Genomic DNA, 15,204 nt, shown 5'->3' on the forward strand with positions numbered 1-15,204 from the left:
TAACTGCATTTTCTGTGATACCAGCTGAATCTGTATATATATATATATATATATCAGAACGGCAGCTTAGTGCTGCCAAGAAAGAGACCTCCAGTCAAGTATGATAAGACTTACTGTTTCGAGAGGTCTGTTGTTATCAGTGACCTTGGTTAAACTTGCTTCTGGATAGCAGTTGGCAGTGACTGATCTTCAGCAGTCTGTAAGTCTGATTGAGGTCTCCGGAACACTGTCAGGAAATGGATGTAGGGAAGAAAGCAACAGAAGAATGCCCCATTGGCTGCCTCAAGCCTGGCTGCAGCAATGCTTTGCCAGCATTTTTAGCATTCCTTTGGTACTCCGCAAATAAAATTGTCCAAGTGACACAAACACACAAAACCATATTCACACTTATATTGGAAATTTCTTAGACCTAAAAGCACACACAACAGCTTTAAACATGGTACTTGACTAGAAAACACACTAGTTGGCTTGGCGTCTAGATGATAGCGTCCTTGCACTCACGTCCTGTGCTTTGCTATTCCCCATAGAAGCCCATGCACCTGGAAACAAACCAGGAAGTACATATTTTGTATAACTTGCACACAAAGGTTAGTAGAGGACAAAACCTGCATGAAAAGCTTTATTTGAACTGATACAGTTTGCAGTATCAACATGTGAGTGTAGGAGAGTGAACCAAATTGTTTTACTCGTCTTGTTTTGAAATGGAAAATACAGATTTGCAAGGTGGAATCAAGCTGAGTGCATACTTATAGTTGGTTGCAAAGGAATAACTTTTCGACCAAAATGCAAAAATGTGCGCATTTGAATAGAAGTTAATAGCATGTGCTCTAGAGCGTGCTAGAACAGCTCTGTTTGTGAGCTCTGACGTCAAACAAGGAGGGGCACCCCGTCCCATCCTATCCCCCAGGGCAACAATTAGTCCATCCCATCCCAACATATTCAAAAACTTGCTCGCAATACCATACATGTGGTATTTCAGAACGTGAGATACTTTGCCAGTCAAAAAAACATGATGGTTTAATTAGCATCAGAGTAAGCATATGCTACGTTACCTAACATGGTGATATCTTCTCTTTTGATTATAAAATGAGAATTTTAAAAATTCAGCACAAAGTTAGTGCATTACTGTTAGCATAGCTACAACTGTACTGTTCCTGTCTAGGCTTTTTGTAAAAGTGGAAGAAAAGCCAAGCACGAGAGAGAGAGAGACTGGTTTTTATAGCCTTGCAAATACTATACACATGTTCCCGGGACATTAGAAACAGATACTACCTCGCCTATGGCTTCATATGAAACCGTGGCATGGGGTTGAGCAAGACTTTGTTCTCTCAGTTTTCTCATTTCAAACAGAGGTGCACACACTAGTATCTTCAGATGCGTATTATTGAGTAAGATGTCTACTGGTAGTATAAAGGTGTACAGCTGACAGTTATCTGTACACCAGAGATATAATATAACTAATTTCCCAGGAGTCTCTCTATTACTTTATGTGCAGGGTATATGGCATAACTTGAGTTAGAGAGAACTGCAAATTGAGTTAAGGAAAATGCTTCCATATTTTCTAAAAACAAGCTGTTAGTTTTCCTTCTCCTAGGTCTTTGTTCTGCTGGTTGCTTTCAGAAAACATTAACAGCCATGAATGTGGAGCAAATCTTCTTTTGGAACTTGAGCACTGGGTTAAGCATCGGGTTAAATATAGTTGCTCATTAGATCTGCTCCAAGCTCAAACCCATTTGCTGCTCAGTAGTGAAGACCCTGAGCAGTTGTTTGACCGTTTTATTTGACGTTGCATGCGCTCTGTGTCAGAGTAGTCGCCTCGAAGCCTGTGAAAGAGATTTCACTGTCACTGATTCAGTGCTTTTCATTTTGTTACTCAGTAACTCTTGCACTGTTTTCACCTTTTGTCCGATTTCACAGTGACGGTTGCTCTTACAAAATCCCAAACATAAGGGAACAAAAAGACGTGCAGTAGGGTTTATTAATGTGAATAATGAGCTGTCTTGTCCAAATAGGCATTGATTTATGACCTGTTTTGCTCGCTATTATGTATTTCCATTGTTTATCCAATGATTGACTCATTTAGGCACTGCGTGTTTTCTTTAAGTCAATGATAAATGTAGTTTATCACACTTTTTTCTTCCATTTTTGTATTTCTTTATGAAATAAGATATTTAACTAGGAAAAACATGAATGGATATTCACAGGATCGATAAACAGTGGCGTAACAGCAGAATGGTGTTGAAAAGTATAGTTGTTTCAGAGGTGGAATAAGTTGGTATACCTAGATGAATGATTACAAAGAGCAAGATGAGAAGCAAGCAAGATGGCACAGTCCTACCAGCAAGATGTACAGAGTAAATAAGGACCATGTTGACTTCAAAACAACTGTAACTGAAGCATTTAGACCCTCTGCTTTTTATAGACACAGTCATAAACAAAATACCAACGAAACCAAAAAGCCAAGTAGTGCGTTTTCCACAATGCTTATTGTTCCAAAGCAGCTTTACAGTAAAAAAAAGAACTGGATCAGTGCACAACCATTGATATCTGGCTTTATCTCTGGATTCTTCTTGCAGATTCTCCCGGTCGGACGAGCTGTCACGGCATCGCCGGTCTCACTCTGGAGTTAAGCCCTACCAGTGCCCCGTCTGCGAGAAGAAATTTGCCCGCAGCGATCACCTGTCCAAACACATCAAAGTCCATCGCTTTCCACGAAGCAGCAGGACAGCGCGCACTGCACACTGACCCCACACAACCTCCCGCCAGATAGAAAGAATGAACAAACAGAAGAAAGAGAGAAAGACAGATTCATTTGTGGTACTGTGATAATTTATTACGTGAGGCTCGGATGAACTGAAGAAGAGTTTGTTCTGAAACTGTTACTTGACGCGTCGGCCTCACAGCTGTTGCAAGCTTCGTAGATTGTATTTTTGTGGCGTTCATGATTGTTTTCTATGTTTCGAGAACAATTGTCTTTTTTTTGCAACGTAATGTTCAAAGCATTTTTTTGTTGTGCTTTGAGGTATGAATTGTTGATGTATCTGCCAGTCATCAACATTCCTTGTTCAAAATCACGGTAAAGTCGCTTCTTTTTGTCAACGTAACGTGTTTAGCTCCTCTAAACCAAAAAAACTCGGGTTCATTTGAACTACTGATCATTGGTAGGACTGTGCCATTATAAGCTATTGGCAAACATAGAGGCTTTTCCTCTTGACTTTCAGTTGTATGCTAGCAAACTGTGAAACGCCTCTCGGACAGACCATAGAGCGAATCAACGGAAGTCAAAACAAGCACATTTGACTTATGTGAATGGGCCTTCTGATCAGTATTGAATTTTTTCTTGATGTTTTAGCTGATAATACAAAACCTTTATTCATTCATTTTTTTGTCATTGGTTGCTTTCATCATAAAAAATGAAAACAAGATACCTTCTGGGCCTTTCTCTAATCTAAATGTTTGCAGCTGGGGCCAAGGCATCTGTGGTTAAGTGTTTGCGGTTAGAAGATATTTTCGACAGCAATGCAACACATTTCATATCTGAGAAATCCGACAATACAAGTCAGTAAGCTGATAGCTAAGCTAGGTCAATACAGACGATCAAACCTGTTCTAACCTGCCTCAAACAGTCCTTTTGACCTGGGACTATCTGCCAAAATGTCTCTGCGAGACGAGCTTGAATGACAGAAACTGGAATTGCAAGGTGCTAACTGGTCTCAACTGCGAGCTCCTGTACAGGGGACGCTTGCAGGTCAAATCCTCCTGCTTGGGAAATGTAGTCTGGGACGCATCTGGAGTTCAAAGAGGACATTCTTCATGGGAACTGTAGTCATGAACACAGCTTGACTACTGATAGGGCATGCTGACTATGTGTTCGCTAAAGAATGCGTGTAATATCCAGTGGGGTACTGATAGTTAATGCTAATATTTAACAAAATTATACCGGGTTGTATAATTGGATTGGATTTTGAGGAGAGCTTTGGAACAAGCTTGACAATGCAATCTGTTCTATACAGTCAGTTTTTGCCTAAACAAAAGCCCAAATGGAAACAACTACAACGTTACCCAGAGTGCCTCAGGTGATGAATCAACTCATTGCTCTTTGTACTGCCCCAACAGGCACAACAGCCGCCCGGCACCTATAGATGCATTCACATATATAAACACACATTTAGTGTGATGACAGGAACTCATCTCTTCTGGTTCTCTACTTGCTCTATGAGTTGACTGTGGTTTGGAGGAACGCGTAGAAATGATTATGGTATCGTTTTGCTGCTCTGCTTATAATATTTAGCAACTGTTGTGGTCAGGAAATCCGATCTCAGATCAGATATTGCAGAATGAGAAGAAACCAGAACCACTCAGACCTCTCGCAGACCAGATGAGTCCTGTAGGAATGAAGGAAACACATCTGTATGCATACAGTATATGGATGTTTTGCAGCTGTTTGTGCCTGCTTAACATACAAACCAGTGCCATGGAGGATCTCTCCAGACATGTTTTTGTTGCTCTCTGAAAGAGGTAGCCATGCGTGATTGGTTCTTTTAAAGCCCCACTCATTTAAAAGTTATTAAAAATACATCACAAGTAACACAGACACCCAGGCGGAGGTTGCGTACTGTTAGCGTTGCATTCCTTGCCGTCTACATGAAATTCTTGGTGAAACTGGTGCATATGGCCAACGTTGAATGTATGTATACTGTATGTACAGACTTTGTACAAAATGTCGTTGGATCAGATATTACCAGAGTACCGGATATTCTTCTACTGACGTGGCTCACGTCTTTGATTGTATAAATGTCCCCTGTAAAATGTAAACCAATGTACATAATAACAATTCAATATATATATATATATATATAAATATTATATATTTTTCTTGATATACATCAGATGCATTTACAAATAAATTGAAAATAAGAACTTGTTTTTGTGTTGTCTTGTTTGTATTTTTTTTACAGGTGCTAAAATGTTTTATGCAATAGCTTCGGATGTGAATGCAAAAGCTTCTAGCTACATTGATTTTATGCGAATGCAAAAACGTAGTTATGCACTGTATTAATGCAAGGTTTTCTATTTCCAGTTTGAACTGCACCAGTGAGTCTTGTAGAGTAATTGAATTAAATAGTTGCGCTTGCAGTGTGTCGCTCATGTATTCGTATTGTCTTGGAATGACTGATGGTCTCATACCAGTGATGTCTAATTATAGTCGTACCAATTTAAAATACTATGTAAGGGGTATTGTGCCTTATAATTCCAAATCCTACACTGAAACCACTCACTTCCTAAAGAAAGAAAGCAAACATATCCATATATATCCAGGCATGTAGAAAATATAATAGATTTATTATTTTGGATATATTTTTTTCAATAAATATTTTATATATAATAGTTCTCAAATATATTAAGTTAAATACTAATAAATATATTATGTTTTCAAAACACTTAATTATAATGGTTTATAACTGAATTATAATGTAATAGTGTTTATTGACTCTATGTAGGCCAGGCTTGAACCTGTGTCTGCAACATAAGCAGATCAGAACATGCACTAACCTATAAACCGCAGCTCCAACAGGAACAACAACCAATAGTACAGGAGTCCAGTCTAAAACTCTCGTGCTTATGCTTGTTTATGCTGAGTCACCCTGGATAAGACATATTGAGCATGATGCTTGTGAAGGGCCCTGACGTTTATGGCTGACGACTACAATTTATGTTGCTCCCTTCACAAGCCCCCGAGCACATGTGGCACTCCTAAAGATGAGAGGAGGGAGTCAAGAAGAGAAGAATGCAGTGAAGTGATATACTTTTTATGGCCATCTGTTAGATCCTCAGTCTACTGCCAAGATCTCCAGACGTTAGCTAACATGATCTTGGACCTGCTTGACCATAAACGGCAGTCCTGTCTGGATGGCTCCAGATTTGCTTCTTGAAAACTCAACATTTTTTCTTCATTCTACATTTTTTCTTCAAGTAGAAACTTGCTGCATATCATACAGCTCAGATGGGCTATGAGGAAACATTCGGGGTCTTTGAGGAGGGTTGTTTACTATGAACTGCCATATTCAGATTCATAGTAAGGGATTGACTTTCAGTGTATCATTTGCAGTAATTAACGCAGTTTTGTTTCTTTCATGTAAGCCTATTCTATTTTTAACAGCAGCAGTTTGATTTATTATACTATCCTGGCAACTTATTAAATGAATGTGTTTTATGAATTCATTTCAGTTTAAAGCTATCAATCAGTCTTCCCATGGTGGCTTCAACACTTGCTGTTGTTTAGGGAACTATATTTCCTCAGCTCTCCGGCTCTCGCTGTGCTTGTGGAAACGCAATGGTCTTCCAGTCGTTTGACAGATTTATTTTTGGAGCATTTGCTGTTGTTGGAAAGAGTAGATCCATCTGTCATGCCACCAAGGTAACTTTAGGTCAAGCGAATGACGGGTCACAGGAAGTGATGCGGTGACTTATTCTGTTAACAATTAAATGCAGCTGTTTACAAATGAGGCATTCGGTGAAACCTGGATAAGGCTGCATTTTCCATTTGGTCAATTTCTGTACGATTTTAAATGTTCTGTTCGATAGTAAACGTCTTTTAAAGGGTTAGTTCACCCAAAAATGAAAATTCTGTCATTAATTACTCACCCTTGTGTTGTTCGAAACCCGTAAGGCCGTCGTTCATCTTCGGAACACAATTTAAGATATTTTTGATGAAATCTGAGGGCTCTCTGACCCTCCCAGACAGCAAGGTAACTACCACGTTCAAGGTCCAGAAAAGTACCAAGATGATCGACAAAGTAGTCCGTGTGACATCAGTGGTTCAACTGTAAAGTTACGAAGCTACGAGAATACTTTTTTGCGCAAAGAAAACTAAAATATCGACTTTATTCCACATTTTCCAAGGTTGACGTCATCACGCCGGATCTGGGTCTGTGCTGCCACACGCTCGCGTCATAGTACTGTCCTGAATGCGTGTCCAAAGTGATGCAGTAGAGACGAAAATGTGGAATAAAGTCGTTATTTTTGTATTCTTTGCACAAAAAAATATTCTCGTAGCTTCGTAACTTTCCAGTTGAACCACTGATGTCACACAGACTGCTTTGTCGATCATCTTGGTACTTTTCTGGACCTTGAACGTGGTAGTTACCTTGCTGTCTATGGGAGGGTCAGAGAGCCCTCAGATTTCATCAAAAATATCTTAAATTGTGTTCCGAAGATGAACGAAGATCTTACGGGTTTGGAACAACACGAGGGTGAGTAATTAATGACAGAATTTTCATTTTTGGGTGAACTAACCCTTTAAGTGTTAATGAATTGCACTTTGCAAAATGAAAATGTTGGGACAAGGTGGAGCATTTCAAATCAAATTGCCAGTTCTTTCTGGTATCACGGTTATGGCATCCTGTCATTTTCATTAGATGAATATGAAAAGCTAACAAACTTTGAACTTTTAAATATTGAACTCTCAGCTCAAATGACGTCACTTCCTTTTTATTGCCATTTTTCGAGGTAAAAAAATGGTTTGATGGTGAAACCGAAATTCACGAACAAAGATCAATTAAAATTTTTTATTTGAAATGTATGTAAAAATTTATATACTCCTTTAAAATATTTAAAAAGTACTCCATCCCACTAATATTATAACTAATATTTTTAAATATAAGTTTATTATAACTTTTAATAAATATATCAAATATTATTATTTCTGTAATATATACATAAATCTGTAATATAATATTTCAGTAACATAATTTCTATAATATAATATTCAGCAACAACATTTGACTGACTGTACATGTAAAAATGTTTTAAAATAAAATATTTATTATTTATTAATTAACAGTAATAATATTAACTAATTTTTTTAAAGAAAAGTTATAATAATTTTTAAATTATTTTATCAAATAGTAATATTTTTATAATAATAATTATATTTTTAATTGATTTTTTTTTAATTTATTAAAAATACTCCATCGTATGAACTTATGTTTTTAAATAGAATTTTTAAATAGAACTTATTAATTATTATTAGAACTAATTAATTAATTATTTAAATTAATATTTAAATAATATTAAATATTAAAATGCTTTTTTTAACCATTCTCCTTGAATGGAATGTCTCCACTGACAATGAGAAACCAGTGCATGTTTAATTCCCATTAGAAACTGACAGCTTTAGTTTGAAAAACCACTTACTGGCATACATGTGTGAGATGATTTATGAATATTCCTGCACATATTGCCTTGCTTTTATTCCCTCTGCACAGGATTTCATAATAGCTCACAGCTTTGTGGTGAACATTTGTAGGATTCTCAATCGAACTTCTGACCGCAACATTACCATCAGATTCATCCCAGATAATAAAACCCAGATTTGAACATTGTTACTGCGGTCAGTTTTCTGAAGGCTCTCAGTTATTCCGCTTTCATGTAGTCATATCCAAACTTCATGTGAGCGGGATTCATTTTATCTTGCAGGAGGGCTCAGGATTTTAGATCCTAGTCTAAGGAATATAAATGTATATAAACTTGATCTCTTCATCAAGGTCTCAGTCTAGAAACATCTTGAAGAAATGGAGGAGATGTTGGCAGCTCATCTCTCCTCTGTTTCCAACCTGAGACACATTCTTTTCTTCCGGAAATAAAACTGTCCATGCTAATTTACTGTTAGTCTGAAGGGATGATGGGAGCATCTCTTACACAGTATAAAACACACTAAGTTTAAGGAACAAAACCATTAAGCTTCAAAAATGTAGTCAGGCCTCAAACCTTGGCAGCCATTCCTTTCCCTGGCGAGTACAAGTCTGATAACAAAAGTGCATTTGTTAACTGTGTAGCCTTTTTTTTCACAGTTCAAAAGAAAGACAATTGATTGCTGAAGGGAAAGGACAGCAACACAATAGAAGATGTCAAACAGCATGGGAAAACCCTGTCTAATGTCTTACATCAGTGCTATATACACTACTCTTCAAACATCTGAGGTCAGTATGATTTTTTTTTTAAAGAAATAAATACTTTTAGTCAAAAAGGGTGCATTAGGTTTATCAAAAGTGAAAGTAGGCCGAAAGTCTTTTACATGCACAAAAGATTTCTAATTTAAATAAACAAAGTTCTTTTGAACTTTCTATTTATCAAAATATCCTTGACAAAAATGTATCGCGGTTTCCAGAAAAATATTAAACAGCACAACTCATGTGACACTGAAAACTGGAGTGATATCTGCTGAAAAGTCATCTTTGCAATCACAGAAATAAATTATATTTTAATATATATATTAAAATAGAAATCAAATGAATCAAATAAATGCAGCCTTGGTGAGCATTAGAGACTGCTTTAAAAAAACCTAAAACTTAGTATTTGGATGAACTGGATATAATGCTGTATTATATTTACTGCACAGAATAAATATTTGTGACCCTGGAGCACAAAACCAGTCGTAAGTCGCTGTGGTATATTTGTAGCAATAGCCAAAAATACATTGTATGGGTCAAAAATTATTGATTTTTCTTTTATGCCAAAAATCACACACACACAAAAAAAGAAAGGCAGGGCAATCAACAAATCATGTAAGAAAAGGGCAAAAAGCAAAATCACATAAAAGTGAGAGCAGCAATAAATTACAAGCACAAATACATTTCACTAAATACCTGACTGCAAAATGTTCAAAATTACACCAAAGAAAATACCAAAATGCAAAAAATACATCCAAAACAAAAAATGAAAGCATAATATAACGTGGTAAATCTTACCATCTAAATCACTATAATAAATAATTAAAGGGGCGAATGTCAAAATCTTCATTGAGACCATTAGGAGATAAAGTATTCAAAGTATAAATCCAGATTAAAAGTTTGCGTTTTATACGTAAAATTACATTGTTGACAGCTACCACACTTGAAATTACCAAAAGGTATATGACTCAAGAAATGTGTTGGTTGTGGAACCGACAGATCTGCCCTAACCAGTTGCACAAATTGGGAGGTCATTTATAGACTACCCTAGGTGATTTATCAAAAATCGATTGCAACTTGGGATCGCTCTCAACAATGTGCCAATATTTCTGAATAATACCATCGATGTTTTTTGCAAAGGGGAATATCGAATAAAACAATTAACACGCTGCTCTTTACATTTAGATCTCTTAACCAGACAATCTTGTTGGGAAACATTGCTGAAACGTGCGGCGGCAGCTTGGATCCACTCCTCTTTGTACGCTCTCTGCCTGAACCTGTCTGCCAAGATCTCGGCTTGCTGTTGATAGTCCTCATCTCTGCTACAGATTCTGCGAATCCGACTAAATTGGGAAAAAGGAAGAGAACGTTTCAAAGGAACAGGGTGATATGATGATCCATTTTTTTTTTGATGATCCATTTTTTGATTAGTAATCTGCATTGCTAAGAACTTCATTTGGACAACTTTAAAGGCGATTTTCTCAATATTTTGATTTTTTTTTGCACCCTCAGATTCCAGATTTTCAAATAGTTGTATCTCGGCCAAATATTGTCCTATCCTAACAAACCATACATCAATGGAAAGCGTATTTATTCAGCTTTCAGATGATGTATACATCTCAATTTTGAAAAAATAGACCCTTATGACAGGTTTTGTGGTCCAGGGTCACATTTCTTTTTCACACTGGGAATGATTAACTAACTCATAAAGCCTTGGGCACCTCTGTTCCACTTCGATACAGATTAAGAAATATATTACGGGCTGACTGAGGCTGGCATGGACAGGGCTTATCATTAAACAATATGGTGTTACAAGAGGAGATAGAAGAGACACACACACACATTTCACTCTGCTGAAGGTTATTGGCTCACAGTCCCAGTGTGTGTGTGTGTGTGTGAGAGAGAGAGAAACTGGAGAGATTCTGAAGATTGTTTAATATTGCATAACTTGATGGCCTCATTTCACACAGCTGTGCAACTTTTGCATCGCTGACACATGCACTTTAGTCTGTATCAGCTGATCCATGGATGTATGTTGTGTTTATATTAGTGTTGATAATGCATTACTGTTTTGCCTGTTTCTTTGACTGATACTGATAGGTGAAGCTGTTATATTTAAAGGCGAAGTACATAAAAAAAACAGAATTGCAAGAGTAATGACTGTTTTCAAAGAGGTTTCCCAAACAAGATTGACTTTCACTGCATAAATAAATAACACAGAGATATCTTCTGTGTTTCACAGAAGAAAGTTAATCATACATGTTTGAAATGACATGAGGGTGAGTAAATGACAGAATTTTCATTTTGGGTCAGCTATCCCTTTAAGATTTTTCATCTAAGACCGCCATTTTCCATGTGACACCAGAACAGATTTCCAAACCCATGACCTCTGGAACGTCAGAAATATTCTGATGAAAAATGTTGCGTGTATGAAAGTATATTTGGGCTGCCCTCAGGAACAGTGTGGTTTCAACACTTGAACTGAGCAATCAATATCAAATAAAGCAGTAACTCCAGATGACATTTTGTCTTCAAGAATTCATATCCGAAGCAGCTGCAATTTGTCTTTTATTATATTCTCAGCACTATGATGTATGCCAAGTATTCTCCTGATATGTGGAAGAAATGCAAATGAATCTCATCATAGAATGTTCTCTTGAACTTTTCTGGACCTGCTCAGTGACTCTGAAATTGTGGCTGTGATCTTTTTTACATAATAAAAAGCTACTGGTCATATTGCAGACAGTCTGTGAGCATTTCCCCATATAGAGCTAAAGCAATTTACAACATGGTGGCCATAATTTGATGGTTAAGGAATCAAAGTCTATACTAGAATAACAAACCCATATCTCTAGAAAACACTATTATCTGTGGTTCATTTTACACACAGGAGACCTACATAACTTAATATGGATTTAGCAGACCTGCCAACCTTGGAATTTTTTTTTGAGTGCCATCAGTGTGACGGGACGCGACATGGTGTTTGGGCGGGGAGGTTAAATATTCCTAGATAGCTATATTATTACCTGAAGATCCTTGATGTCTAATGTCCAGGGCCAGTTCGGAGATAAATAAAATGTACGGAAATTATTTAAACACAAGACCGAGAAAAAAACAACAACAACGACGGGTTGGCAGGTCTGATTTAGTCAGCTAGAGTTTGTACAAATAAAAAGCCTTTGGTCCAGTACAGAGGAACTTTATTCAAAGATAATAAACTACATTATTTATAGTATATAAATAGTATATAGTGTATAAATAGTATGCAATTCTATCATATTTACAAGTATTATTGGAATATTTTCTTGCATAACAGAATGTAAGTTAATGCACTGTGCAAACAAATGTTTTAATTTGTTTTAAACCTATTTTGAAGAAAAGAAATGAAAGAGTCAAGTAACCTAAAATTATTTTTTGAAGAAAAAAATGATATATATATATATATATATATATGTTAATGTCAGCCATGATTAATGAATTCAGATATAAAGAGTATAAAGTCCCCTCCCCCCCAAAAAAAAAGTAATGTTCATTTATTTATGAGTAAAACTTTTAATGGAGAAAAACTTGTGCCTGCAAATAATGGCTTATGCACTGAATTTATGCATTGAGACTAGTTGGTAAGGCATATCAGTTATAAAAGTAAAGAAATGTGTACAAATTTATAATTTAAACAAACAAAAACCTCTGTCGCTTTCTGACACAGCTTTGCTCGGCTTGACCAGACACAACTTTCTCTCAGTCCTCTGTGTTATCGATCATGTGTTTACAGTGATGGTGAGAGGTCAGATTCAATCAATATTTGTCTCCGTGAACCTTTGGTGTTCAGGTAGTGGTGACGTAAATGATTTCCAAACAGTCTGCTCTCTGGCAGATAAATTGTTCATAGGGACGTTTTCACCTCGCTGGATGGTGATGACACAATTCAGTTTGCCAAAGATTTTTGTCACAAAATGCTACATGAGGACAGGTCCTGTACACTCTCAGAAATAAAGAAAGGTACCACCCCAGTGATAGCTTTCGTACTTTTTTTTTTTTTTTTTTGTCTGAGAGTGTACGGTGTGTTATTTACTCTTTGATCAGAAGCTGCTGTCTTGATTTTTTTTTTAATATATTGTTTTAAGAATGGCTAATGCTGAAGTGTGTCATTTCTGTGCTAGCATCATCAAACTATACTGCAGGTTTTTTGTCTCATTAAAATAGCCATTTATACAGTACTATATGGTATTGTATAGTGTTCCATGAACATATCCTTATTCTTCCATATATTCTTAACCCCACTTCACTGCTGCTGTTATTTATGACGTCAGTATTTTTGGGGTCATTAAATGCATCTTTAACTGATGTAAGGTGACCGTGGCCTGTCGAGGAAAGCCATGTGCATTGCATTGGGGCACAATGGCAATCCATCTCAGTTCAGAAATGGACAGAGTTTGCAGGCTACATAGGACACTGTCTTTTGAAGGTTTGTCTGTTGATATTGAAGATTTCGACACTCTATTATTGTCAATATGGATATAATAATACAATGCAAATGAAGTTTTTACAAAAATATTTTAGTGCTAAGGCAAACATCACTAAAACTAGTTTGGGGTTATACAAAAGTTGACCTGTTTGCACAACCCTCCTAAAAATAAAGGTTCTTTATTGGCATTGATGGTTCCATGAAGAACATTTAACCTTTCCATTCCACAACAGGTTCTTTATAGTGAAAAAGGTTATTTAGCTTATTAAAAACCAACCGTATTTATGTTAGCTGGGAAAACAGATCCATGACAACTTAAAACATTTCTGTAATGTTTTCTTCAGAAAATGTACAAGTCTAGATACTACCGGTTTTGTCTGCACACGTACCTCAAACACTACAGTAATGAAAAGTTATTTTCACCCAGCTTATGATCTGCCAACACTCACTTGGCAAAAACACAAAACAGCATAAATCTATCTCATTAATCTTCACTCAAAGATGGAATACTCTAATCTAAGCATGTATACAATAGCTCTGCTTGTCCATGGGTAGAAATAAGCCTAAATGAACAAAGTATTTAGTAGTAAAGTATATTCCCTTAAGACAAACTCGTATAGTAAGGTCTTGAATCGCCAACACAGAGATACAATTTAGAAAGAAACGGAGCAATTGTGCCAACAAGCCTGCATGTGGAGAATTACTCAGTGTTGTGTAACATTATACAATGGGCTCTCTTCAACTGTGCAATCTTTAAATAAAGCTCTTTCTAAGTTACTAAGTGCAGTGGAGCAACGCTTTTACGTCCAATAAGAGCTTTTCTCATTTGCTTCACTTGAGAGTTTTTTTTTTTTTTTTGCTGATCTCATAAAAGCTGCCCGCAGCTGTATGTCACCATCATGGATCTCTCTGCTGAAGCAGTGTGTGACGCATCCATACTCTCTGAATAGCAGAAATGCTGAGTCATATCTGCGGGCCTAACTGAGGCGATAGCTGAATTTATTTCACACTGTGAGCTAGTGATCTGTGATCCAAAGAACAGATGGGCTACATCTTGAACAGTTTTACAGGCCCACTGAACAGAGCAGAGACGGCTCTAGGGTCAGTGGATATTCAGAGCTTAGCCAGACCTCTGTGATGCATATGGGCCCGTCTTTTGATTATGATGTTACGAAATTAATTATACTTTGTTGAAATGAAATAAATGAGCAAAAGCTAATTTTTAATAATAAAAATTATTTACAACTTCAGGCATTTCCAAAGATCAAAAGTCTTGTTCTTTTATTGCTATGTATATATATATATATTGCTTGATACTGCAAACTTGTATATGCTAACATATTTTTTACATTTAAACAAACTTGGTAGCGTAAATAGTTTTACCATTTAGTGCACTTGGCTATTATTTATGCACATTCACAAAAAATGGCTTACTTCCATGATGCAACATAAGGTGGATACTGATGCCGGTTTCATTCCAGCGAGTTTAGATTTGTTTAGAAGTGAGCAGGCTTTTAATGAGTGCTTTCAAGGGAAATCTATTAGCTGGATTAGACATTTGCAAAGTTCATGGCACCATGCCTTCATAAATGAGTTTTGAAAAAAAAAAAAAAAAAAAAAGGTCAATGTCCTGGCTTGTGCTTTAAAGTTTATTGAGCACTACTGAATAATCTGCTTTGTTTTCAGAGTTGAGACTGTGGAAACTTGGGCGCTTGGGATGGAGGGAAGCTTTAGCTACAAAGTCAGTTCCAACAGGAGTTCAGTGTTGTCTGAAGCAGCATTAGCCTC

General features: G+C 36.6%; 1 protein-coding gene across 2 annotated transcripts in view; it reads left to right on the top strand.

Annotated features, from left to right (window-relative positions):
* LOC107707026 (Krueppel-like factor 15) overlaps positions 1-4,887 on the top strand; it is a 10,036-nt gene extending 5,149 nt beyond the window's left edge. For both annotated transcript variants that reach the window (XM_016510898.1, XM_016510897.1), the window contains exon 3: positions 2,577-4,887. In XM_016510898.1, coding sequence (XP_016366384.1) covers positions 2,577-2,770 — 194 coding nt within the window. In that variant the 3' untranslated portion in view covers positions 2,771-4,887. The remainder of the gene's footprint in view (positions 1-2,576) is intronic.
* Positions 4,888-15,204: the final 10,317 nt, after the last annotated feature.

Source organism: Sinocyclocheilus rhinocerous, unplaced genomic scaffold (genome assembly GCF_001515625.1).
Source record: "Sinocyclocheilus rhinocerous isolate Xijiao unplaced genomic scaffold, SAMN03320098_v1.1 scaffold714, whole genome shotgun sequence".
Lineage (NCBI taxonomy): Eukaryota > Metazoa > Chordata > Actinopteri > Cypriniformes > Cyprinidae > Sinocyclocheilus > Sinocyclocheilus rhinocerous.